We start from the raw sequence: 25347 nt of genomic DNA, 5'->3' as shown, positions 1-25347 counted from the left end.
ATTTGTCAATACCTTAATACCTCAATAATCTTATTGATACCAATCACATGTATTAACTACATGGCTACACAATATTCAAACTATTTCCTGATTTTCTTCCTCTGTTTTGTAACATGTTCAGCCTCCAGTGACAATGCTGTTGATAACGATACTTAAGATAAAAATAATTTCGGTTTATTTGCCGTAATGGAAGTGACTGTTATTATTAGCGTAGAGGAGTGGCTACACACTGTTAATGGAGACACATACGTACGTAATTAGCTGCTAGCCACTTGTCAGCCGGGGGACTAAAAATAAATAGAGTCGGCCAGATGGGATTAAAATAAATAAAATGCATTAAACGGCAATTGCAATCACATGCTTTTTCAAGGAAATCTGCCAATGCTGATCGGAGGGCTATCGAACGGCACATCCCTAGTATTGAGCCTTTGATAAATAAGGTGCAAGAAACACTATTCAGGGTTTCACCTAGACTGCCAAGATACCTATACCATTGGGGCGTGGTCACCATGACGTCAAATAATAATTTGCTCAATCTGCTACGAGGATAAGGATTTTCTTAAAAATAACATTTTCACTAGTGATTTATCCTGCTTCTAAATGTGTGTTTTAACTCCTGTTCGGAACTTTGTGAAACTTTTACTGTTTTCTAAAATGTACTATATAAATAAAGTTAAAGTTACACTAGGTGTGGCGAAATTATTCTCTGCATTTGCCCCATCACCCTTGATCACCCCCTGGGAGGAGAGGGGAACAGTGAGCAGCCCGGGAATCATTTTTGGTGATTTAACCCCCAATTCCACCCTTGATGCTGAGTGCCAAGCAGGGAGGTAATGGGTCCCATTTGTATAGTAGTTGATTGGTTTGGATAAAAAGGCTAAAAAATAAAGTATACATACATTTAAAAATAAATCTGTTATTATTAAGTAGTATTAAAATATATTTGTATATCGTTTTGCCATATTTTCAATTGTTGTTGCTTATTGTACAATGTATTTTGAGAGTTTTTTTAAGTGTCATTCTCAAGACTTTTAACAACGTTTTTCGTTTATTTAAAAACAACTAGCAAAAAATAATCTTCTTCTGGTGTTACTATAAAATGTAGTCGTGTTTAGCGACTCTTAACTTCTGTCCCTCGACAAAAGATGCGATCTACAGCAAGCATGACGTCACACTTGCTTCGCGCTGCTACTGTTGAACCTTCTCTTCTTAAAAGACGCCACTGTCCTCTTAATATTTGCACATTTTGTAGATAGCTGTACACGGGTATATCTGTTTGTGTCCACATCACAGACATGCTGACAGCGTTCCAGGCAATGCCGTGCTTCATGCAGCAAGGTTTTCCGTAATCAACGTATTTTTTTTGTGCACTGCAAAAACTGAAATCTAAGTAAGATTGAATATCTCAAATAAGGGTGATATTTGCTTATTTTCTGTCTGATAAGATACTTATTCTCACTAAGCAGATTTTATGTAAGAGTGTTTTACTTGTCTTAAGTGTTTTGGTCCTAAATTGTCTCAGTAAGATATTACAGCTTGTAGCTGAGATTTGATGACCTATATTGAGTAAAACATGCTTAAAACTAGAATATCAACTGTTGCCAAGCTGTGTCATCAAAACTACTTTTTCAAAGTAAGAATTTCTTATCTCAAACATGAAATAAAAAATCATGACTTTGACACAATTCTGTCTCATATTTAAAACAGATGACAGCCAAATTGACTTTGCAGTTTTATTTTCAATTAAACTATAGAACATACGTACTCATACAGTAGTACAGTTGGCACAGTACAGCAAACTGACAGTTAATATTTAAACATTTAACATGTGACATTTCTAACAATTTTGAACAGAAATAGTTCATGCACATTCAGATAAATTCTTCAAAATTACAATTTAATAAAATGTGGTCGGGGGCCGGGCTGTAAATATATATATATATATATATATATATATATATATATATATATATATATATATATATATATATATATATATATATATATATATATATATGTATGTGTGGGAAAAAAATCACAAGACTATTTCATCTCTACAGACCTGTTTCATGAGGGGGTTCCCTCAATCATCAGGAGATTTTAATGGGAGCATTCACATACCATGGTTTATATAGGGCACATTTATATAGGGCACAGAGTGGGTGGGTACAGGCTGGCGTAGGGGCGTGGTGATTGGCTCATGTGTTGCCTAGGAGGTGTTTCCGTCTGTGGCGGCATGCTGTTACAATTTCGCTGCGCTTGTTGAGGGATGACAGGTCTGGACGGTAAATAATAAACAGTTTCTCTTTCAAGCATAGGTTGCATCTTTTATTACCACTATTGTAAGGTGTGCTGGATGCAAGAATTTGCCATGTTATTAAATATTCAACATTATTGTCTTTGAGGTCCCGAAATTCTTGCAGCGAAATTGTAACAGCATGCCGCCACAGACGGAAACACCTCCTAGGTAACACATGAGCCAATCACCACGCCCCTACGCCAGCCTGTACCCACCCACTCTGTGCCCTATATAAACCATGGTATGTGAATGCTCCCATTAAAATCTCCTGATGATTGAGGGAACCCCCTCATGAAACAGGCCTGTAGAGATGAAATAGTCTTGTGATTTTTTTCCCACACATACATATATTGCGCTCTACTACGGTATCGAGCACTATTTTTTGGATAACCTTATTAAGACATATATATATATATATATATATTGTCGGAGGCAGATATTTACATGTATCCGTATTTAAGTGTTACTTCTTTAATTTCATAATCATATTACAAAACAGCTAGTGTTTTTCTTCCAATTGTGGTCTTTTGGTTGTCTGCAAATACTGTGTGCTAACCTTGGGTATGGAATGTAAGAAAGAGAGATACTCCTTCTTCTTATCTATTCTTCTGTCCAGATGCGGAGGACAATATATATATTTATTTATATATATGCAAGAAATGTAATGCCGAGCGCATATCATTATGTCAAGATAATGGCACTAGCATTTACTTAATTTAAGAATATTTTTCAACATATTGAGCAAAAAGGTCTCATATTTGTTTTTTCTATAAAGAAAAGTGCAATTGTTATAAGTGAGAAAATATTTATTTTAAGGTATTTTTGGGTTCATTGAGGTTAGCTAATTTTATTTGGTTTGGAAAGTCTTGACAAGCCAAATTTTCTTGTTCTATTGGCAGATAATTTTGCTGAGTTCAACTAAAATGACCCTAACTTTAACTTAACTGACTTTTTGCAGTGTGATTGAGTTTTCAGTACATCACCACTTGTCAAAAGCGTGCAAATGACAGGCTATATATATCCATCCAAATTCTAACGACCTGCTGGTGGCAATGTTAAATGTGCGTGTGGTTTGGATTTGATGTCAGTTTTTCCAATGGTCACAAACACACCGTCCGTGCCTGAAAGCTTATTTGAGGAGAATGAGGAAGTGTTGTTGTGTGTACCGTGAGGAAGTGCAAACTCATGGAGACAAAAGTGTTTGCACGGGGAGGTAAAACCTGTTGGAATTGTGCCATTTGTTATCAAAATATTGGCAATAAAAGTTAAAAAATAGCGTCAGATTTTGTGTGATTTCTTCTGGAAGCTACAATATTTTTTACTTACATTTTTTTCCCAAGGAAAAACAACTAAGCTTTTTTTGAAGGTGTGGCGGAAATAAAAACGCCACATTCCATTACATAAAGAGGAAACCCTGCTATTGAATTCAAGAAGTAAAAGTATGAAGGTAGTGTTTGTGTTGCTCTTCCTTCTTGTCTGCCCTCTCCACTCATTGAGGACTCTTCAATTTAATTATTATTATATTGTTTGCTTGTTTTCTTATTGATGCTTTTATTTGATTTTTTTTTCTGTATTGTGTAGTTATAATTATATGTTTTTACTTGTAATTGTATTGAATTGTGGACCCCAGGAAGACTAGTGGTTTGTTGAGGCAACCAGCTAATGGGGATCCTTAATAAAAATCAAAATCAATAAAAAGTCAAAGTAATGTTTAACATATTATAGATTACATTTTCTATGGTTTCTGAATGTGATACTATAATTATTCTTTTTGATAAACGTTTTAATTCAGTTACATTGTTTCTTATGGTAAAAATTGTTTTGACGGATTACTAACAAAATCCAATGTATCACATTGTACAAACTTATCGAGGTCATCACCCATGTTTTTTTAAATATATAAATAGCAATTACTACTCACTATAATTTTGTAAATATGTATATTCATGGCGTTATTGCTTTGCCAAATCTTTCAGCCATCTCATGCCATTTCCATAAGGGAATTCATAGTTCTCAAACGCTCCGTTTGCACCTTCAGGAGGCGGGTATGCCAACAACTGTACGACTCGCAGATGTCTGGCGCAAATGTTGATCGACAAAAATTTAACCACTCAACCTCAGCGTGACAACTGCACTCAGTTTATATACATACCATTTATGGAGTACCAGACCCTCAAAGTCGTAAGTACTGACTGATATCAAGCCATCAATGACACTGCATACTGGTGTGGCGTGATTGTTTTTTTCTATTTCAGGACACAAAGAATCTTCGTCTAAACTGCCGTCTACAGGCCACTGTTGTAAGCGTTCTGATATCTTAAACATTGGAAGCGATGCTTTTACAAACCCTGTTTCCATATGAGTTGGGAAATTGTGTTAGATGTAAATATAAACGGAATACAATGATTTGCAAATCCTTTTCAACCCATATTCAATTGAATGCACTACAAAGACAAGATATTTGATGTTCAAACTCATAAACTTTTTTTTTTTTTTGCAAATAATAATTAACTTAGAATTTCATGGCTGCAACACGTGCCAAAGTAGTTGGGAAAGGGCATGTTCACCACTGTGTTACATGACCTTTCCTTTTAACAACACTCAGTAAAAGTTTGGGAACTGAGGAGACACATTCTTTAAGCTTCTCAGGTGGAATTCTTTCCCATTCTTGCTTGATGTACAGCTTAAGTTGTTCAACAGTCCGAGGGTCTCCGTTGTGGTATTTTAGGCTTCATAATGCGCCACACATTTTCAATGGGAGACAGGTCTGGACTACAGGCAGGCCAGTCCAGTACCCGCACTCTTTTACTATGAAGCCACGTTGATGTAACACGTGGCTTGGCATTGTCTTGCTGAAATAAGCAGGGGCGTCCATGGTAATGTTGCTTGGATGGCAACATATGTTGCTCCAAAACCTGTATGTACCTTTCAGCATTAATGGCGCCTTCACAGATGTGTAAGTTACCCGTGTCTTGGGCACTAATACACCCCCATACCATCACAGATGCTGGCTTTTCAACTGTGCACCTATAACAATCCGGATGGTTCTTTTCCTCTTTGGTCCGGAGGCCATGACGTCCACAGTTTCCAAAAACAATTTGAAACGATGAGGTGGCGACTTGTCCAGGGTGTACCCCACCTTCCGCCCGATTGTAGCTGAGATAGGCTCCAGCGCCCCCCGCGACCCCGAAGGGAATAAGCGGTAGAAAATGGATGGATGGAATTTGAAATGTGGACTCATCAGACCACAGAACACTTTTCCACGTTGTATCAGTCCATCTTAGATGAGCTCAGGCCCAGCGAAGCAGATGGCGTTTCTGGGTGTTGTTGATAAACGGTTTTCGCCTTGCATAGGAGAGTTTTAACTTGCACTTACAGATGTAGCGACCAACTGTAGTCACTAACAGTGGGTTTCTGAAGTGTTCCTGAGCCCATGTGGTGATATCCTTTACACGCTGATGTCACTTGTTGATGCAGTACAGCCTGAGGGATCGAAGGTCACGGGCTTAGCTGCTTACGTGCAGTGATTTCTCCAGTATCTCTGAACCCTTTGATGATATTACGGACCGTAGATGGTGAAATCCCTAAATTCCTTGCAATAGCTGGTTGAGAAAGGTTTTTCTTAAACTGTTCAACAATTTGCTCACGCATTTGTTGACAAAGTGGTGACCCTCGCCCCATCCTTGTTTGTGAATGACTGAGCATTTCATGGAATCTACTTTTATACCCAATCATGGCACCCACCTGTTCCCAATCTGCCTGTTCACCTGTGGGATGTTCCAAATAAGTGTTTGATGAGCATCCCTCAACTTTATCAGTATTTATTGCCACCTTTCCCAACTTCTTTGTCACGTGTTGCTGGCATCAAATTCTAAAGTTAATGATTATTTGCAAAAAAAAAAAAATGTTTATGAGTTTGAACATCAAATATGTTGTCTTTGTAGCATATTCAACTGAATATGGGTTGGAAATGATTTGCAAATCATTGTATTGCGTTTATATTTACATCTAACACAATTTCCCAACTCATATGGAAACGGGGTTTGTAATTGTAATTTTTTTTTTTTTTTTTTTTACCACAGGAATGGGTCGATGACGACATACACTGGGATAAGTCCATTTTCCCGTATGATGAGGTCATTCTGCCTGTAAACAAAGTGTGGACCCCGGAGATTTACGTGTCCAACGGGTAAGAGCTCGGTTACATTTTCCATCACGCGTCAGTGTTCAGCCTTTAGATGCACACCTTTTTTTATCTTGCGATGTTCCAGAGTATCAGGAAGAACACAGAATGGCTATCGTGACCTGCTGGCATTTCACAACGGCACCTTGAGGCACCGTCTGGTGCTGACGGCAGAGATCAACTGTGAGTTCAACCTGTTCAACTACCCCTTTGCTGAGGACGAGTGTCCTGTGGCCATCCAAGCCTGGTCCACTCAAGGTAAACCTTGTCACATTCTTGGACTTGCAGAAATCCACTAAAGTAAATCCACGTACAGATATGGCCTGAAATCTATATTGCAATATGTTATTTTGTACATAAATGATAATAGAAGCATTCCAAAATGGTGCTAATTTAGCGACGGACACATGCGATTGGTCACTTCTGTTCAAATTTAACAAACCCTTTTTCTTCTGTTTGGATACTTTACATTATTTTTTAACGATACTACAAATTTGGGTATCGATCCAATAATATTTAGTTACAGGGGTAGTATTGGTCATACCAACGCTGAGACTTCAAATTTCACGATCATTAAACGGTTACATTTTTGATCACAATTATAATCAGACAAAACCGAAGGGCTGTGTAACAATATCAATTGCATATTTAAAAGGGTTTCCTACTGTTGGCTCAGATTTAATTAGTCCTTTTGAGTGCAGAGATTTATTTCCGTAAATGACAACAAAAACAACATAATTGTTGATAGTTATAAATATCAATCTAACCACAGTGTATTCGACTTGATACGTTATTAATTGGTATCGTTACTGTCGATATTTGTATCAATCTGCCCACTTTTGTTTACCTTCAAGAGCTATAGCTTGCTTTTGAGTCTAGGGATTTATTTCCGTTTTTTGTAAATGACAACAAAAACGACGTAATTGTTGATAGTAATAAATATCAATCTAACTACAGTGTATTCGACTTGATACATTATTAATTGGTATTATTACTGTCAATATTTGTATCAATCTGCCCACTTTTGTTTACATTCAAGTGCTTTAGCTTGCTTTTGAGTCTAGGGATTTATTTCCGTTTTTTGTAAATCACAACAAAAACAACATAATTGTTGATAGTAATAAATATCAATCCAACCACAGTGTATTCGACTTGATACGTTATTAATTGGTATCATTACTGTCGATATTTGTATCAATCTGCCCACTTTTGTTTACCTTCAAGAGCTATAGCTTGCTTTTGAGTCTAGGGATTTATTTCATTTTTTTGTACATGACAACAAAAACGACTTAATTGTTGATAGTAATAAATATCAATCTAACCACAGTGTATTTGACTTTATACTTTATTAATTGGTATCATTACTGTCGATAATTGTATCAATCTGCCCACTTTTGTTTACATTCAAGAGCTATAGCTTGCTTTTGAGTCTAGGGATTTATTTTCGTTTTTTGTAAATGACAACAAAACTATGTAATTGTTGACATTAATAAATATCAATCCAACCACAGTGTATTCGACTTGATACTTTATTAATTGGTATCATTACTGTCGATATTTGTATCAATCTGCCCACTTTTGTTTACCTTCAAGAGCTATAGCTTGCTTCTGAGTCTAGGGATTTATTTCATTTTTTTGTAAATGTCAACAAAACGACGTAATTGTTGACAGTAATAAATATCAATCCAACCACAATGTATTTGACTTGATACTCTATTAATTGGTATCGTTACTGTCGATATTTGTATCAATCTGCCCACTTGTGTTTACCTTCAAGAGCTGTAGCTTGCTTTTGAGTCTAGGGATTTATTTCCGTTTTTTGTACATGACAACAAAAACGACGTAATTGTTGATAGTTATAAATATCAATCTAACCACAGTGTATTCGACTTGATACGTTATTAATTGGTATCATTACTGCCGATATTTGTATCAATCTGCCCACTTTTGTTTACATTCAAGAGCTAGCTTTTTGAGTCTAGGGATTTATTTCCGTTTTTTGTAAATGACAACAAAAACGACTTAATTGTTGATAGCAATAAATATCAATCCAACCACAGTGTATTCGACTTGATGCGTTATTAATTGGTATCATTACTGTCGATAATTGTATCAATCTGCCCACTTTTCTTTACCTTCAAGAGCTATAGCTTGCTTTTGAGTCTAGGGATTTATTTCCGTTTTTTGTAAATGACAACAAAAACGACGTAATTGTTGATAGTAATAAATATCAATCTAACCACAGTGTATTCGACTTGATACATTATTAATTGGTATTATTACTGTCAATATTTGTATCAATCTGCCCACTTTTGTTTACATTCAAGTGCTTTAGCTTGCTTTTGAGTCTAGGGATTTATTTCCGTTTTTTGTAAATCACAACAAAAACAACATAATTGTTGATAGTAATAAATATCAATCCAACCACAGTGTATTCGACTTGATACTTTATTAATTGGTATCATTACTGTCGATATTTGTATCAATCTGCCCACTTTTGTTTACATTCAAGAGCTATAGCTTGCTTTTGAGTCTAGGGATTTATTTCCGTTTTTTGTACATGACAACAAAAACGACGTAATTGTTGATAGTAATAGATATCAATCCAACCACAGTGTATTCGACTTGATACTTAATTAATTGGTATCATTACTGTCGATATTTGTATCAACCTGCCCACTTTTGTTTACATTCAAGAGCTATAGCTTGCTTTTGAGTCTTGGGATTTATTTCCGTTTTTTGTAAATGACAACAAAAACGACGTAATTGTTGATAGTAATAAATATCAATCCAACCACAGTGTATTCGACGTGATACTTTATTAATTGGTATCGTTACTGCCGATATTTGTATCAATCTGCCCACTTTTGTTTACCTTCAAGAGCTATAGCTTGCTTTTGAGTCTAGGGATTTATTTCCGTTTTTTGTACATGACAACAAAAACGACGTAATTGTTGATAGTTCTAAATATCAATCTAACCACAGTGTATTCGACTTGATACTAATTAATTGGTATCATTACTGTCGATATTTGTATCAACCTGCCCACTTTTGTTTACATTCAAGAGCTATAGCTTGCTTTTGAGTCTAGAGATATATTTCCGTTTTTTGTAAATGACAACAAAAACTACGTAATTGTTGATAGTTATAAATATCAATCTAACCACAGTGTATTCGACTTGATGCGTTATTAATTGGTATCATTACTGTCGATATTTGTATCAATCTGCCCACTTTTGTTTACTTTCAAGAGCTATAGCTTGCTTTTGAGTATAGGGATTTATTTCCGTTTTTTGTACATGACAACAAAAACGACGTAATTGTTGATAGTTATAAATATCAATCTAACCACAGTGTATTCGACTTGATACGTTATTAATTGGTATCATTACTGTCGATATTTGTATCAATCTGCCCACTTTTGTTTACCTTCAAGAGCTATAGCTTGCTTTTGAGTCTAGGGATTTATTTCATTTTTTTGTACATGACAACAAAAACGACTTAATTGTTGATAGTAATAAATATCAATCTAACCACAGTGTATTTGACTTTATACTTTATTAATTGGTATCATTACTGTCGATAATTGTATCAATCTGCCCACTTTTGTTTACATTCAAGAGCTATAGCTTGCTTTTGAGTCTAGGGATTTATTTTCGTTTTTTGTAAATGACAACAAAACTATGTAATTGTTGACATTAATAAATATCAATCCAACCACAGTGTATTCGACTTGATACTTTATTAATTGGTATCATTACTGTCGATATTTGTATCAATCTGCCCACTTTTGTTTACCTTCAAGAGCTATAGCTTGCTTCTGAGTCTAGGGATTTATTTCATTTTTTTGTAAATGTCAACAAAACGACGTAATTGTTGACAGTAATAAATATCAATCCAACCACAATGTATTTGACTTGATACTCTATTAATTGGTATCGTTACTGTCGATATTTGTATCAATCTGCCCACTTGTGTTTACCTTCAAGAGCTGTAGCTTGCTTTTGAGTCTAGGGATTTATTTCCGTTTTTTGTACATGACAACAAAAACGACGTAATTGTTGATAGTTATAAATATCAATCTAACCACAGTGTATTCGACTTGATACGTTATTAATTGGTATCATTACTGCCGATATTTGTATCAATCTGCCCACTTTTGTTTACATTCAAGAGCTAGCTTTTTGAGTCTAGGGATTTATTTCCGTTTTTTGTAAATGACAACAAAAACGACTTAATTGTTGATAGCAATAAATATCAATCCAACCACAGTGTATTCGACTTGATGCGTTATTAATTGGTATCATTACTGTCGATAATTGTATCAATCTGCCCACTTTTCTTTACCTTCAAGAGCTATAGCTTGCTTTTGAGTCTAGGGATTTATTTCCGTTTTTTGTAAATGACAACAAAAACGACGTAATTGTTGATAGTAATAAATATCAATCCAACCACAGTGTATTCGACTTGATACTTTATTCATTGGTATCATTACTGTCGATATTTGTATCAACCTGCCCACTTTTGTTTACATTCAAGAGCTATAGCTTACGGTTAGTGGTTGGCATATCCTCCTACAGTGTTTAGTGTAGCATGTTTAGCTATTCCTCATCCTCCAGTGATTAAATTTGACACTAAAAAACATAATTTGTCACCATGGAGGCAAGGATTGCTGACTTAGAAATGGCTTTGCACTGTGGAAAGACATTTGCCACAAGCACGAATGCTACATTGCAAGCTTATAGCTAGAAATGGACTGTAACAACTCATTATGTAATAAATGTTCACCTTATTATGTAGCAACGGCACATTTTGTATTGATATGCTGCAGTTGTAATAAAATTCAACGCATTTTGTGATAAACTTGTTACATAGTGCTAAAGTGATCACAAATGCGGGTGCTGCACTTTTTTTGAATGAAATGTAACAATTTGGTGCATTATAAATCATCGAATTCGATGCCTTAATTACAAAAACTATCTGAACAACACAAAACATTTAATCTTCATTAGAATTCATTTTAAGAATCAATACAAGGATGTTTCATTGGCCAAACCTAAACTTTGATTACAGTGGAGGATGTGATCGGAAGTTGGAGACTAAAAAAAATACAGTAATTAAGTATTAGACATGAAATTGACCAGTGCACTGAAATGTTAGAAGACATACAATCGTGTAATATGGATTATGTTATGAAAAATACATGACTAAAAATGAAAAGCACATACAAACATGAAACAGAAAAAAAACATTTACTCCATCAATGACCAATTGCATATTGTTGTGTTTCACAAATGTTAATTACACTTCTTCATGAAAGTACTGTAGTTAGTAGTAAATTTTTTTTATACAATAAAGTTTTTGTCTTTTTAAAAAGGCACGTTACATGTTAAAATTCTGCTGTTTTGGGCGGGCCAAGCACCATTAAACGCAACAATTGCACGTTGATTTGAGATACTAGTGTTTTAAGTTAAGAGCTGTGCCAAAACCAATTAAATGGGCTGTTTGCAACATTAACATCAATGCCTAGAGGGCGCAAACTTTCCAATGTATTTCAAACGTTATATCCCGCCCTCTTCCGGCTTCTATGTAATGACGCAACTACGTACGTACATATGTAACACATGCACAAGCAATAGCTTTGGATTTTGTAAGCCAATGATACTTGATATGGAGAGTTACCATTAGCTATCATTGAATGTACATTCTATTCTTACAACAACCTGACCGCAAATTGTTTGTTGCTTCTCTTGGACTGTTTTAACACACGCATGTTTTGTTATACCACTAATGGTAACAAAAGCTAGCCAATAGTGTTCTTGTTTTATTTTTTGCTTTGAATAAAGTAACCGTGAGCAATTTGGAAACAGCCCGTTTAAGGTCATAAATTGAGGTAACACTGCTTTCAAAAAATATGGTTATTTCTCTTCCTAGTAAAAAATTGTTGCACAAACTGAAACTATTTGCCCATGTTTCATTTTAAGAAGGCTTCATTGGTTTCGCCTAGGATGCGGTACACAGATGGATATTGGGACAGTGGATTTGTATGACAGTAGCCATGGCGAATGGGAATCTTTGGGAGCTTACCTACACTCTCCATCTTATGACAGCTACTACATCTCGGTAGGTTTACTTTTACTTCTATTCCATATAATTTCATGGTATTAGTTGGTATATTTACACTTTAGTTATCACTAGGGATGATGTTTGATAAGAAATGATCAAGTTTGAGCCTATTATCGAATCCTCTTATCGAACTGATTCCTTATCGATTCTCTTATCGAGTCCAGATAGGTTGTTGTATATGGAAAAAAACACATAATATTTAGTTTAACAAAAGCTCACTTTTATTATATAAGAAAAAAATAAAATCTAATAAATAAATAAATATTGACTGTTACCCCCCTAAAAAAAAAAATAAATAAATAAATAAATATTGACTGTTGTTACCCAAAGTATATTAAGTGGGATTTTTCAGAAAAACAAATATATACAGTAACACAAAAACAACCTGTCTCTGTGATCACTATAGGTGTATAAATAATAATATAGTGTTAAATAAAATCAGTCCCTTGGGCACAAAACTGAAAATAATACAGCTCTCCAAAAAGTGCACTTCTGCAGCTATTGGAACAAACTAACTACAGCTCAGGAAAAGTCCCATTTTTATAGTCTTTGGTATGACTCGGCCGGGGTTTGAACCCACAATCTACCGATCTCAGGGCGGACACTCTAACTGAGCAGGTAAATATATTCATATATAATTATTAATTAATGTCAATTTATAGATACAAACATCAGGTCCTCTTTTCTATTGACACTGCCCTGTACTTTATAAAAAGTTAATTATTTGTCTATATGTGGAAGAATATTAAAATGTATACTAAATAGAGGCCTTCTCTCCAGTGAACATCTTTGCTCTAATAAATGCCTGGCTCACTCTGCAGTTTGAGTAAATAAACACATTACCAATATTATGTGTAGTGTAAAATCAAGTACCGGTATACATTTTTAAGTTAAGGTTTTCTAGATCACTTACTTTGCATATTTATGTTTTGAAATGGATATTATTAGGGATGTCCGATATTATCGGACTGCCGATATTATCGGCCGATAAATGCTTTAAAATGTAATATCGGGAATTATCGGTATCGGTTTCAAAATTATCGGTATCGGTTTCACAAAGTAAAATTCATGACTTTTTAAAACGCCGCTGTGTACGTGGACGTAGGGAGAAGTACAGAGCGCCGATAAACCTTAAAGGCACTTCCTTTGCGTGCCGGCCCGGTCACATAATATCTACGGCTTTTCACACACACAAGTGAATGCCATGCATACTTGGTCAACAGCCATACAGGTCACACTGAGGGTGGCCGTATAAACAACTTTAACACTGTTACAAATATGCGCCACACTGGGAACCCACACCAAACAAGAATGACAAACACATTTCGGGAGAACATCCGCACCGTAACACAACCCTTCTTTGGCTATTTTTAAGACCCTTCTTAAAACCCATTTTTATTCACTGACTTTTAACCCAGCATGAGACTTTAAACTGTTTTTAGCTTTTAACTTTTTGAACTGTTTTTAACTTTTAAACTGTTTTTATCTAACAAAACTGTTCTTAGGGTAATTTATATTTGCTTTTTAAATGTGTATTTTTATTTCTGTTTTAAATGTTATTTTTTAGTCTGTCCTTTGCCTCCGTTTTTTGTGGTGTACAGCCCTTTGTTTTTCAACTGTGCTTGTCTTAAAAGGGCTTCATAAATAAAGTTGGTATGGTATGGTATGGTATGGTATGGTATGGTACAACATAAACACAACAGAACAAATACCCAGAACCCCTTGCAGCACTAACTCTTCCGGGACGCTACAATATACACCCCCTGCTAAACCCCCCCACCAACGAAAACCCCGCCCACCTCAATCTCCTCATGCTCTCTCAGGGAGAGCATGTCCCAAATTCCAAGCTGCTGTTTTGAGGCATGTTAAAACAAAATAACGCACTTTATGACTTCAATAATAAATATGGCAGTGCCATGTTGGCATTTTTTTTCCATAACTTGAGTTGATTTATTTTGGAAAACCTTGTTACATTGTTTAATGCATCCAGCGGGGCATCACAACAAAATGAGGCATAATAATGTGTTAATTCCACGACTGTATATATCGGTATCGGTTATTAAGAGTTGGACAATATCGGAATATCGGCAAAAAAAGCCATTATCGGACATCTCTCGATATTATGTTTCGATTGATACTCACCACGCCTCCATGTTCCAGGTGGTGCTGAGAATCCGAGAACAAAACCCCTTCATTACCCTCCTCCTTCCGAGCATTCTGCTGATTTTGGCCGACATGGTTAGCTTTGCCCTGCCACTGGGAGGCGGCGAGCGCAACTCCTTCAAAGTCACCCTGGCGCTCAGCTTCACCATGTTCCTCATCATCCTCAACGACCAGCTGCCTGGCGACAGCGAGTGCGGCCCCGTGATCAGTCAGTCACCTCCCGACACTACATCATCATCGTATGAATACAGATGACTTACCGTGTCGGTTCTGCTGCAGAATACCACTTCTGCGTGTGCCTGATTATGCTGGTGGTGAGCATGCTTGCGTCCATGGTGTTCACGCGCGTGGCCAAGGATGGCGGCATCATCCTCTGTTGTTTTCCTCGAGGAACAAAGTCTGGAAGCACTCAACAGAAAGCTGATCAGGGTAAGTGGTGTTGTTATAGATAGTGATTATCACAACACAGAACCTTTTGAGCAATAAAAACATATTTTGGCAGACGTCAGCTTCATCCAGGTGAACAACTCAGAGGACAATCCGATGCTTAGGAAAGTGGTGGACTTCCTGGAGGACATTAAGGCCAAGGAGGCGGAGAGTGACAAAAACCAGATATACGCCGATAGACTAGACAAGGCATTCTTCTGGATCTATTTCATTGTTGGCACTGTGTACTTCTGTGTTATGATCACAGTGATGGCCAAATACAACTGCGAGGTTAACCACTTGGATTTCTTCTAACCGTTCCCCCAAATTGTTAAATGCATGAATAGACGGTTACATTAATTGGAACACCTCTACCACAGTTTATATGAGAAATAAAGCACATGCATGACAGGTAGATAATAAAACAGCTTCATTTATAATTTAAATTCTTACTTGTCATGAAAACATAAATATATTATAAATATATTTATGTTTATAATATATATATAAATATATATATTATATTAGATATTTTATGTTGAGCCACTTTTTAGTGTTGGATTGGCACTTGCATAAACAAGTGTTTGCCGCTCTCTAGTGGCTGCAACGTTCACTGCATGCAAATTGAGCTACAACTGTACTTTGGCTTTCTTTCATTGCACAAACATGCTATGTCATACTTGCCAACCTTGAGACCTCCAATTTCGGGAGGTGGGGGGGCGTGGTCAGGGGTGGGACAGGGGCGTGGTTGAGGGTGGGGGCGTGGTTAAGAGGGGAGGAGTATATTGACAGCTAGAATTCACCAAGTCAAGTATTTCAAACATATATATATATATACATACATATACATATATATATATATATATATATATATACATATATATATATATATATATATACATATATATATATATATATATATATATATATATATATATATATATATACACATATATATACATATATATATATATATATATATATATCTACATCCTGAAAATATGCAAACAAAATTGTGTTTAGATAATTGATACTTCAAACTTGCATAAATAAATCTTAAGGAATATAACATAACTTGGCTTCTGAGAGCTTCAAAATGTAATGAATAAAATGCTAAAGTTGTTGATAAACAAACAGTTATTTTAATAATTAAATATGGTCATTTGAAATTATTTATTATGATCATTTAAAATTAATTATTTCCAATATGTTTATTTTAATGTATAATTCTATGGCTGGATGTAATAAGGAGTCAGAAAAAATAAAAATAAAAATAAATTTTTATGTTTTTAGCAAAATATAGTAAAAATTTATTTAGTTTTTTTTTTAAATTAATAAATATAATTATTTAGAGGTAAGATAAACATAATAATACCATTTTTCTCTAGTCTGGATGATTTAGTTTTTGTCACCCTGTGGTCCTCACTCAGGTCCGCATGGAGCTGGAGGGGGCGTGGCCTCCAGCTCCGGCTGAAAATCGAGAGATTTTCGGGATAATATTTGTCCCGGGAGGATTTCGGGAGAGGCGCTGAATTTCGGGAGTCTCCCGGAAGATTCGGGAGGGTTGGCAAGTATGTGCTTTGTTCTGTTTATTTTCCAATTAAACAACATCAATTTATTTCTGCAGTCTAAAGAAAGTCAAGAGTTTTTAGAACTTTTATACCTTGTATTGTGTGTTTTACAAGGAAAATGTTTATTCTAAATCTGCTATTTTGGGGACCTTTGATAGGAAAATTAAGAATTGCTTGTCATTTTAAAGGATAGGGTTTACTTTTAAAAAATCATATTCAAGAAACTAAAATATCACTAGTTCTTTAATGAAAGAATGGTCACTCGTGTCATGCATACTGGTTTCCTGTTTATTATGGAAATTGTAAATAATGCAGAAATATGTGACTTTCATCAACACGTCCACTTATTTGGCTTAGATATTGGAAAAACAAATAGAATTATTCACCTCACTACTAGTAGAAAATAAATCAATGTAATGTGTCAGTTGTGTTGTATAATTGTATGTGAAAAGTAGCCTTTTTCTTGCCCAACTGCATAAAGGTGCTTTTAAAGCTAAGATAAAAGTCCATCCAACCAAATAAAAATATTGTCCAAGTTCAAGGTGAAAATATGTGTAGAGCAGCCTAAAAATAACACCTACATCCCAAATAATCTTTCTGCATGTGTGCATCCATTACACTGAATATTGTTGTCATCTGTCTTCTTTGACCTCTTATGTTTTCATCAAAGCCTTGAAATAAAAAAATAAGAAAAAAAAATCATAAATACAACAACTCTAAATGAGCTAAACATGTAACAGGAATGCAAATGCTTGTCACGTACCTGTTTAAAAAGTTGCGCACCGAGGTAGTTCTGTGCTATGGTGCTGAAGCCCGACTTCCCTCGCACTTTGCATCTGACGTAGCCGTATAGATTGGCGGACTGCAACACCAAACCCATAATTGCAACAGCCTAGAGTTAAAAGAGGGGGGACTCAATTACAGTACATACACACATATGTATTAAGTTTTTTAGCATGTACAGCAATATGTATTTATTATATTGACATTATTATTAATGGTTTATTATATATGCACATCCAATAGATAAAATAATCATTATTCCCTCATTGTGGGACGAATAAAGCATACTTGCCAACCTTGAGACCTCCGATTTCGGGAGGTGGGGGGTGGTGGGCGTGGTCGGGGGTGGGGCGGGGGGCGTGGTTGGGGGCGTGGTTAAGATATATATATATATATAAGAAATACTTGACTTTCAGTGAATTCTAGCTATATTTTTTTTTTTTATTACACATACATATATATATATATATATATATATATAAATAAATAAAAGAAATACTTGAATTTCAGTGTTCATTAATTTACACATATACACACACATAACACTCATCTACTCATTGTTGAGTTAAGGGTTGAATTGTCCATCCTTGTTCTATTCTCTGTCACTATTTCAGAACACACACATTATACAAATATACATTTTAAGATCAATAAGAAAACGGGAGCTCTAATTTGGGAGTCTGAATTAGGATCAGAAGTTCCTATATAAACATTGCGCACTCACGTCGCTTTTTTGTATTGATTACTGCAGCTGTGCACTGGATTCATTCACAAATACAAACTACAACTCACAAACACTTTAGAGTTAGGCTCCACCATCAGAATGTGTACTTAAACTTATAAAGATCACATGGATATTATTCAGTGAGTTGATTCACCAAAACTAACCTGTTATACAGGCGGAAAAAGCACACAGGACGTTTCAATTGTTCACAGACTGGTCGCGCTCATCAGAATGACAAGACACTTCCGGTCTGCAGGTGATAGCATTCAATTGGGAAGAAACGCCCTACTGCCCCCTACTGACCAATGTGAATACTGATAAATGTGTAATGACAGCTCCAAAAACGAATTCAAACCACAAAATAAAATAAATAAATCAACACAAAAATGTGACACATTATGGGTGGGTCACAATAGCATGTACATTAGATGGCAGTATTGTCCTGTTTAAAAGTGTCACAACATTGCTGTTTACGGCAGACGAACTGCTTTACGGTAGACAAAAACTTGACTGCTGTTGTTGTGTGTTGGGAGTACGTTAATGAAACTGCCTAACAATAAACCCACATAAGAAACCAAGAACTCACTCTAATCCGGGAGGGTTGGCAAGTATGGAATAAAGTCTATCCTATCCTAATACAAAAACAACATTAACACAAAGTACCGTATTTTTCGGACTATAAGTCGCTCCGGAGTATAAGTCGCACCGGCCGAAAATGCATAATAAAGAAGGAAAAAAACATATATAAGTCGCACTGGAGTGTAAGTCGCATTTTTTGGGGAAATGTATTTGATAAAACCCAACACCAAGAATAGACATTTGAAAGGCAATTTAAAATAAATAAAGAATAGTGAACAACAGGCTGAATAAGTGTACGTTATATGAGGCATAAATAACCAACTGAGAACGTGCCTGGTATGTTAACGTAACGTATTATGGTAAGAGTCATTCAAATAACTATAACATATAGAACATGCTATACGTTTACCAAACAATCTGTCACTCCTAATCGCTAAATCCCATGAAATCTTATACGTCTAGTCTCTTACGTGAATGAGCTAAATAATATTATTTAATACTTTACGGTAATGTGTTAATAGTAGAGATGTCCGATAATATCGGCCTGCCGATATTATCGGCCGATAAATGCGTTATAAAATGTAATATTGGAAATTATCGGTATCGTTTTTTTTTTTATTATCAGTATTTTTATTTTTTTTTATTAAATCAACATAAAAAACACAAGATACACTTACAATTAGTGCACCAACCCAAAAAACCTTCCTCCCCCATTCACACTCATTCACACAAAATGGTTCTTTCTTTCTGTTATATTCTGGTTCCTACATTATATATCAATATTTATCAATACAGTCTGCAAGGGATACAGTCCGTAAGCACACATGATTGTGCGTGCTGCTGCTCCACTAATAGTACTAACCTTTAACAGTTAATTTTACTCATTTTCATTAATTACTAGTTTCTATGTAACTGTTTTTATATTGTTTTACTTTCTTTTTTATTCAAGAAAATGTTTTTAATTTATTTATCTTATTTTATAAAAAAAAATTAAAAGTACCTTATCTTCACCATACCTGGTTGTCCAAATTAGGCATAATAATGTGTTAATTCCACGACTGTATATATCGGTTGATATCGGTATCGGTAAATTAAAGAGTTGGACAATATCGGAATATCAGATATCGGCAAAAAGCCATTATTGGACATCCCTAGTTAATAATTTCACACATAAGTCACTCCTGAGTATAAGTCACACCCCCGGCCAAACTATGAAAAAAAACTGCGACTTATAGTCCGAAAAATACGGTAGTAGTACAAACATGCATACTAACCAGCCATTTGATCTGAAAAGAAAAGATGAGGCTAAACACAAAGACGGCCCAAAGGATGGGGAAAATAATGAGGCCGAGCCAGAAGACCTGTGACTCAGTCACGTCCAGACCGCCTTCCTGTTGGGAAAGTGAACAGTATTCCCTTAATTCATGCCAGTTCCATTGAGATCACAATAGAGGACAATGTACCATAAGATTTTGCTATCCATTAAAAGGGATGGTTTCAAAACGTTTCCTTGCTAAATGCTTATTTTAGACGAGAGGGACAAGTGGTAGAAAATGGATGGATGGGTAACCAGAGCTTTGTTGACAGAACAGGGCATAATGTTTTCAAACAACAGTCAGGTGCATTGTGCAAACACCAGCAGGATACTTGATATGTTTACCTTCTTAGCCTCAAACACCCAGTGGCTTGTTCCATCCTCATCCACGCGATTCCACCACCGAAGGCCTACGAGCAATCTGCCCGATACATTCTGGGGAAGAACATTTATTAACTATTAATAATACAAAAATGTATTCGCAGTACTGCACCACTTTTGTTACTCCTATGTGGTGTTAGACATACACTATATTGTCAAAAGTATTTGACTCACATATGAACTTAAAGTGCCATCCCATTCCTAACCCATAAGGTTCAATATGATGTCAGTCCACCTTTTGGAGCTTCAACTCTTCTGGGAAGGCTGTCCACAAGGTTGCAGAGTGTGTTAATAGGACATTTTCAACCATTCTTCCAAAAGCACATTGGTGAGGTCACACACTGATGTTGGTGGAGAAGGCCTGGCTCTCAGTCGCCGTTCTAATTCATCCCAAAGGTGTTTTATCGGGTTCAGGTCAGGACTCTGTGCAGGCCAGTCAAGGTCATCCACACCAGACTCTGTCATCCATGTCTTTATGGACCTTGCTTTGTGCACAGTCATGTTGGAAGAGTAAGGGGCCCGCTCCAAACTGTTCCCGCAAGGTTGGGAGCATGGAATTGTCCAAAATGTTTTGGTACGCTGGAGCATTCAAATTTCCTCTTACTGGAACTAGGGGGCCAAGCCCAACTCCTGAAAAACCACCCCACACCATAATTCCTCCTCCACCAAATTTCACACTCGTCCATCAGATAGCCAGATGGAAAAGCGTGATTCATCACTCCAGAGAAGGCGTCTCCACTGCTCTAGAGTCCAGTGGCAACATGCTTTACACTCACTGCATCCCACGCTTTGCATTGGACTTGGTGATGTATGGCTTAGATACAGCTGCTCGGCCATGGAAACCCATTCCATGAAGCTCTCTGCGTACTGTACGTGGGCTAATTGGAAGGTCACATGAAGTTTGGAGCTCTGTAGCAACTGACTGTGCAGAAAGTCTTTGCACTATGTCTCTCTGTCAGTTTACGTGGCTGAGTTGCTGTTGTTCCCAAACTCTTCCATTTTCTTATAATAAAGCCGACAGTTGACTTTGGAATATTTAGGAGCGAGGACATTTCACGACTGGATTTGTTGCACAGGTGGCATCCTATGACAGTTCCACGCTGGAAATCACTGAGCTCCTGAGAGCGGCCCATTCTTTCACAAATGTTTGTAGAAACATTGGATGGGTCGCCAAATACTTTTGGCAATATAGTGTATTTTAGACCTTTTTAAAAGTTGGAACTCACCTTGACTGTCCAGAAATCACAGGATAGCAGGAGAATGATAGTGACCATGGAGGCAATAAAGTGACCGCGGAAGAAGTCACACATTAAGTAGACAAAGATGGCACTTGTTCGGAAGAAGAGGTGCAGGAAGGAGACCACTGGATGTCTTCATGGAAAGACAAGGATTGTTACACATGCATGGACTAAAGCAAAGAAATCAAACAATGTACTAAAATGATCCACTTCAAGAAACTCTTCAAACTTAAAAGTGTTTACAAAGTACAAAGAAGAAGAACCATAATAAACATTCTGAATTTATTTCATCCATCCATTCATTTTCTATATAATCTTACTTATCTCACCATATGAAATATAACTTACTTCACCAATTATTGTTTTTTTAAATTGTATTATTATTACTTATGGAGTATATTGTGAATAAATTGAGAACAGGAAGTGCACAAAACGTTTTAGCAACTGCTATGTAAAGGAAAGGGGGTAGGATTAAATAAGCTCTGCTTCTTCCTACTCCTTTTCGAACACATTGATAGAGAAACTGGAAATTGTGATGCATCATGTTGTATGCATGCATGTGTGATGCATCATGTTGTATGCATGCATGTGTGATGCATCATATTGTATCCACACATGTGTGATGCATCATGTTGTATGCATTCATGTGTATCATGTTGTATGCATGCATGTGTGATGCATCAAGTTGTATGCATGCATGTGTGATGCATCATGTTGTATGCACGCATGTGTGATGCATCATGTTGTATGCATTCATGTGTATCATGTTGTATGCATGCATGTGTGATGCATCAAGTTGTATGCATACATGTGTGATGCATCAAGTTGTATGCATGCATGTGTGATGCATCATGTTGTGTGCATGCATGTGTGATGCATCATGTTGAATGCATGCATGTGTGATGTATCATGTTGTATGCATGTGTGATGCATCATGTTGTATGCATGCATGTGTGATGCATCATGTTGTATGCATGCATATGTTTTTTTTTTCAATTTGTCGCATTTTTATTATTATTATTTAGCAAATTTTTACTTTTTATTCGACCCCTTTTACCGTATTGCTTTTTCTCTATCTTGTTCAGCTCATTCATTGTTTATGTTCTTTGTTTGTTTTTTGTTCGAAGCTTTTTTAACCTGTAAAGCACTTTGGTTCAATTTAAAAGTTGTCGTAAACGTGCTATATAAATAAAGTTGACTTGACTTGATGCATCATGTTGTATGCATGCATGTGTGATGTATCATGTTGTATGCGTGCATGTGTGATGTATCATGTTGTATGCGTGCATGTGTGATGCATCATGTTGTATGCGTGCATGTGTGATGCATCATGTTGTATGCATGCATGTGTGATGCATCATGTTGTATGCATGCATGTGTGATGCATCATGTTGTATGCATGCATGTGTTTTATTTTTCAATTTGTCGCACTCTTATTATTATTTTATTTTTATTTAGCAAATTTTTACTTTTTATTCAACCCCTTTTACCATATTGCTTTTTTCCTATCTTGTTCAGCTCATTCATTGTTTATGTTCTTTGTTTGTTTTTGTTTTGTTTTTTGCTCTATGCTTTTTTTTAACCTGTAAAGCACTTTGGTTCAATTTAAAAGTTGTCATAAATGTGCTATATAAATAAAGTTGACTTGACTTGATGCATCATGTTGTATGCATGCATGTGTGATGCATCATGTATGCATGCATGTGTGATGTATCATGTTGTATGCGTGCATGTGTGATGCATCATGTTGTATGCATGCATGTGTGATGTATCATGTTGTATGATGCATGTGTGATGCATCATGTTGTATGCATGCATGTGTGATGTATCATGTTGTATGATACATGTGTGATGTATCATGTTGTATGCATGCATTTATGATGCATCATGTTGTATGCATGCATGTGTGATGTATCATGTTGTATGCATGCATGTGTGATGTATCATGTTGTATGCATGCATGTGTGATGCATCATGTTGTATGCATGCATGTGTTTTATTTTTCAATTTGTTGCACTCTTATTATTATTATTTTATTTTTATTTAGCAAATTTTTACTTTTTATTCGACCCCTTTTACCGTATTGCTTTTTCCCTATCTTGTTCAGCTCATTCATTGTTTATGTTCTTTGTTTGTTTTTGTTTTGTTTTTTGCTCTATGCTTTTTTAACCTGTAAAGCACTTTGGTTCAATTTAAAAGTTGTCATAAATGTCCTATATAAATAAAGTTGACTTGACTTGATGCATCATGTTGTATGCATGCATGTGTGATGTATCATGTTGTATGCATGCATGTGTGATGCATCATGTATGCATGCATGTGTGATGTATCATGTTGTATGCATGCATGTGTGATGCATCATGTTGTATGCATGCATGTGTGAGATGCATCATGTTGTATACACGCATGTTCCAAATCAACTCAAACTTCTGTTACATTTTTAGCTCATTTAGAGTTGTTGTATTTATTTTTTTATTATTTATTTCAATGCTTTGAGGAAATCATAAGAGGTCAACAATGAAGTCAACATCTGATTGACTTATTGGAAGACCGGGCTTTCTGCTCCGCCGCTCCCAGTCTGTGGAACGCTCTCCCTGACCACCTGAGGGCACCACAGACTGTGGATGCTTTTAAAAAATACTTTTTTTTTTTAGATATATGCATACTAGTTCTAGCTATTAGGCTGTTCTAGTTTTTATTTGTTTTTGTTTTTTATTATCTTTTTATTTACTTATTTTTAATACACTGTAGCACTTTGAGGTTGTTTACTCAATGTAAAGTGTTTTTTATCTGTTATTATTATTATTATTGTATAAGCATGAAGTGGCACAATGTGTAAGCACATAAAAAACATAATTTTAACCTGAGTTTGCTCTTTCTTTTGTCGTCTTCTTCCCCAAAAAGAGGAGAATCTGTGTTTTGCGAGCTCTGTGACAACAAAAAGAAGAAAAAGACAAGCAGCTAAACGATCATGCTAACTCAAAACCAGCACGTCGACGTGCTTCTCTCAGTGAGGGCTGTTAAGGAGGAGAAGGGCAGTTTCGAAGGAAACTGTTGAAGCTAATACATAAATAGGCAAAGCGTGGCTAGTAAACTACAAGAAAAAGAAACAAATACAAAAGGGTTACCTGTGGCATTTTGTATGTTGTCTTTCACTTCCTGGTACCTTTGTAAACATGACGACGTTAAAGGACCCCGGCCTGTCTTTATCCTGCCTGAATGAAAGTCCAGTCCTTCCGCCTAATTATCGACCATTCAAAACAGTATTTGTGGTTCACACATGAGATTTTAGTTTTTCTTCATTATTTGAACTTATTTATCGTATGAATTCGTTGAAAGAAAAATGCCTGTTCGCATCATCGAAGGGTTGTCTTCAAATGTGCCTGACTTTAAATCTATGCATAATTATTTAAATTGGGTAAATGCTCATTTTGCTTTTATTTAATACGAGGCGTCAATCTGATTCTGCCATTTCCCAATATAATATTATCTGTGTGCGAGGTATATATATATATATATATATATATATATATATATATATATATATATATATATATAT

At 35.8% G+C, this 25347-nt stretch overlaps 2 protein-coding genes across 6 annotated transcripts in view; both read right to left on the bottom strand.

Annotated features, from left to right (window-relative positions):
• Window positions 1–15942, bottom strand: part of LOC133615563 (inward rectifier potassium channel 16-like) — a 38872-nt gene extending 22930 nt beyond the window's left edge. For 2 of the 5 annotated variants that reach the window (XM_061974246.1, XM_072915669.1), the window contains exons 1-2: window positions 15032–15942; window positions 14751–14949 (exon numbers count right to left, since the gene is read on the bottom strand). In XM_061974246.1, the coding sequence (XP_061830230.1) occupies window positions 14751–14949; window positions 15032–15141 (309 nt within the window). In that variant the 5' untranslated portion in view covers window positions 15142–15942. The remainder of the gene's footprint in view (window positions 1–14750; window positions 14950–15031) is intronic. The other 3 variants (XM_061974248.2, XM_061974249.2, XM_061974250.1) reach the window with 2 other exon arrangements.
• A 1093-nt stretch (window positions 15943–17035) lies between these two features.
• LOC133615564 (Golgi apparatus membrane protein TVP23 homolog B-like) lies at window positions 17036–25012 on the bottom strand. Its single transcript, XM_061974251.1, has 7 exons — window positions 24917–25012; window positions 24652–24716; window positions 21777–21921; window positions 20515–20604; window positions 20129–20245; window positions 17532–17660; window positions 17036–17439 (listed from the first exon to the last, which is right to left on the bottom strand). The coding sequence occupies exons 1-7, from the start codon at window positions 24923–24925 to the stop codon at window positions 17422–17424; spliced, it is 573 nt and encodes a 190-aa protein (XP_061830235.1). The 5' UTR covers window positions 24926–25012; the 3' UTR covers window positions 17036–17421.
• Window positions 25013–25347: the final 335 nt, after the last annotated feature.

This window comes from Nerophis lumbriciformis, linkage group LG22 (genome assembly GCF_033978685.3).
Source record: "Nerophis lumbriciformis linkage group LG22, RoL_Nlum_v2.1, whole genome shotgun sequence".
NCBI lineage: Eukaryota > Metazoa > Chordata > Actinopteri > Syngnathiformes > Syngnathidae > Nerophis > Nerophis lumbriciformis.
Note: the sequence above shows the minus strand (reverse complement) of the source record. Positions and strands in the feature narration are given on the sequence as shown.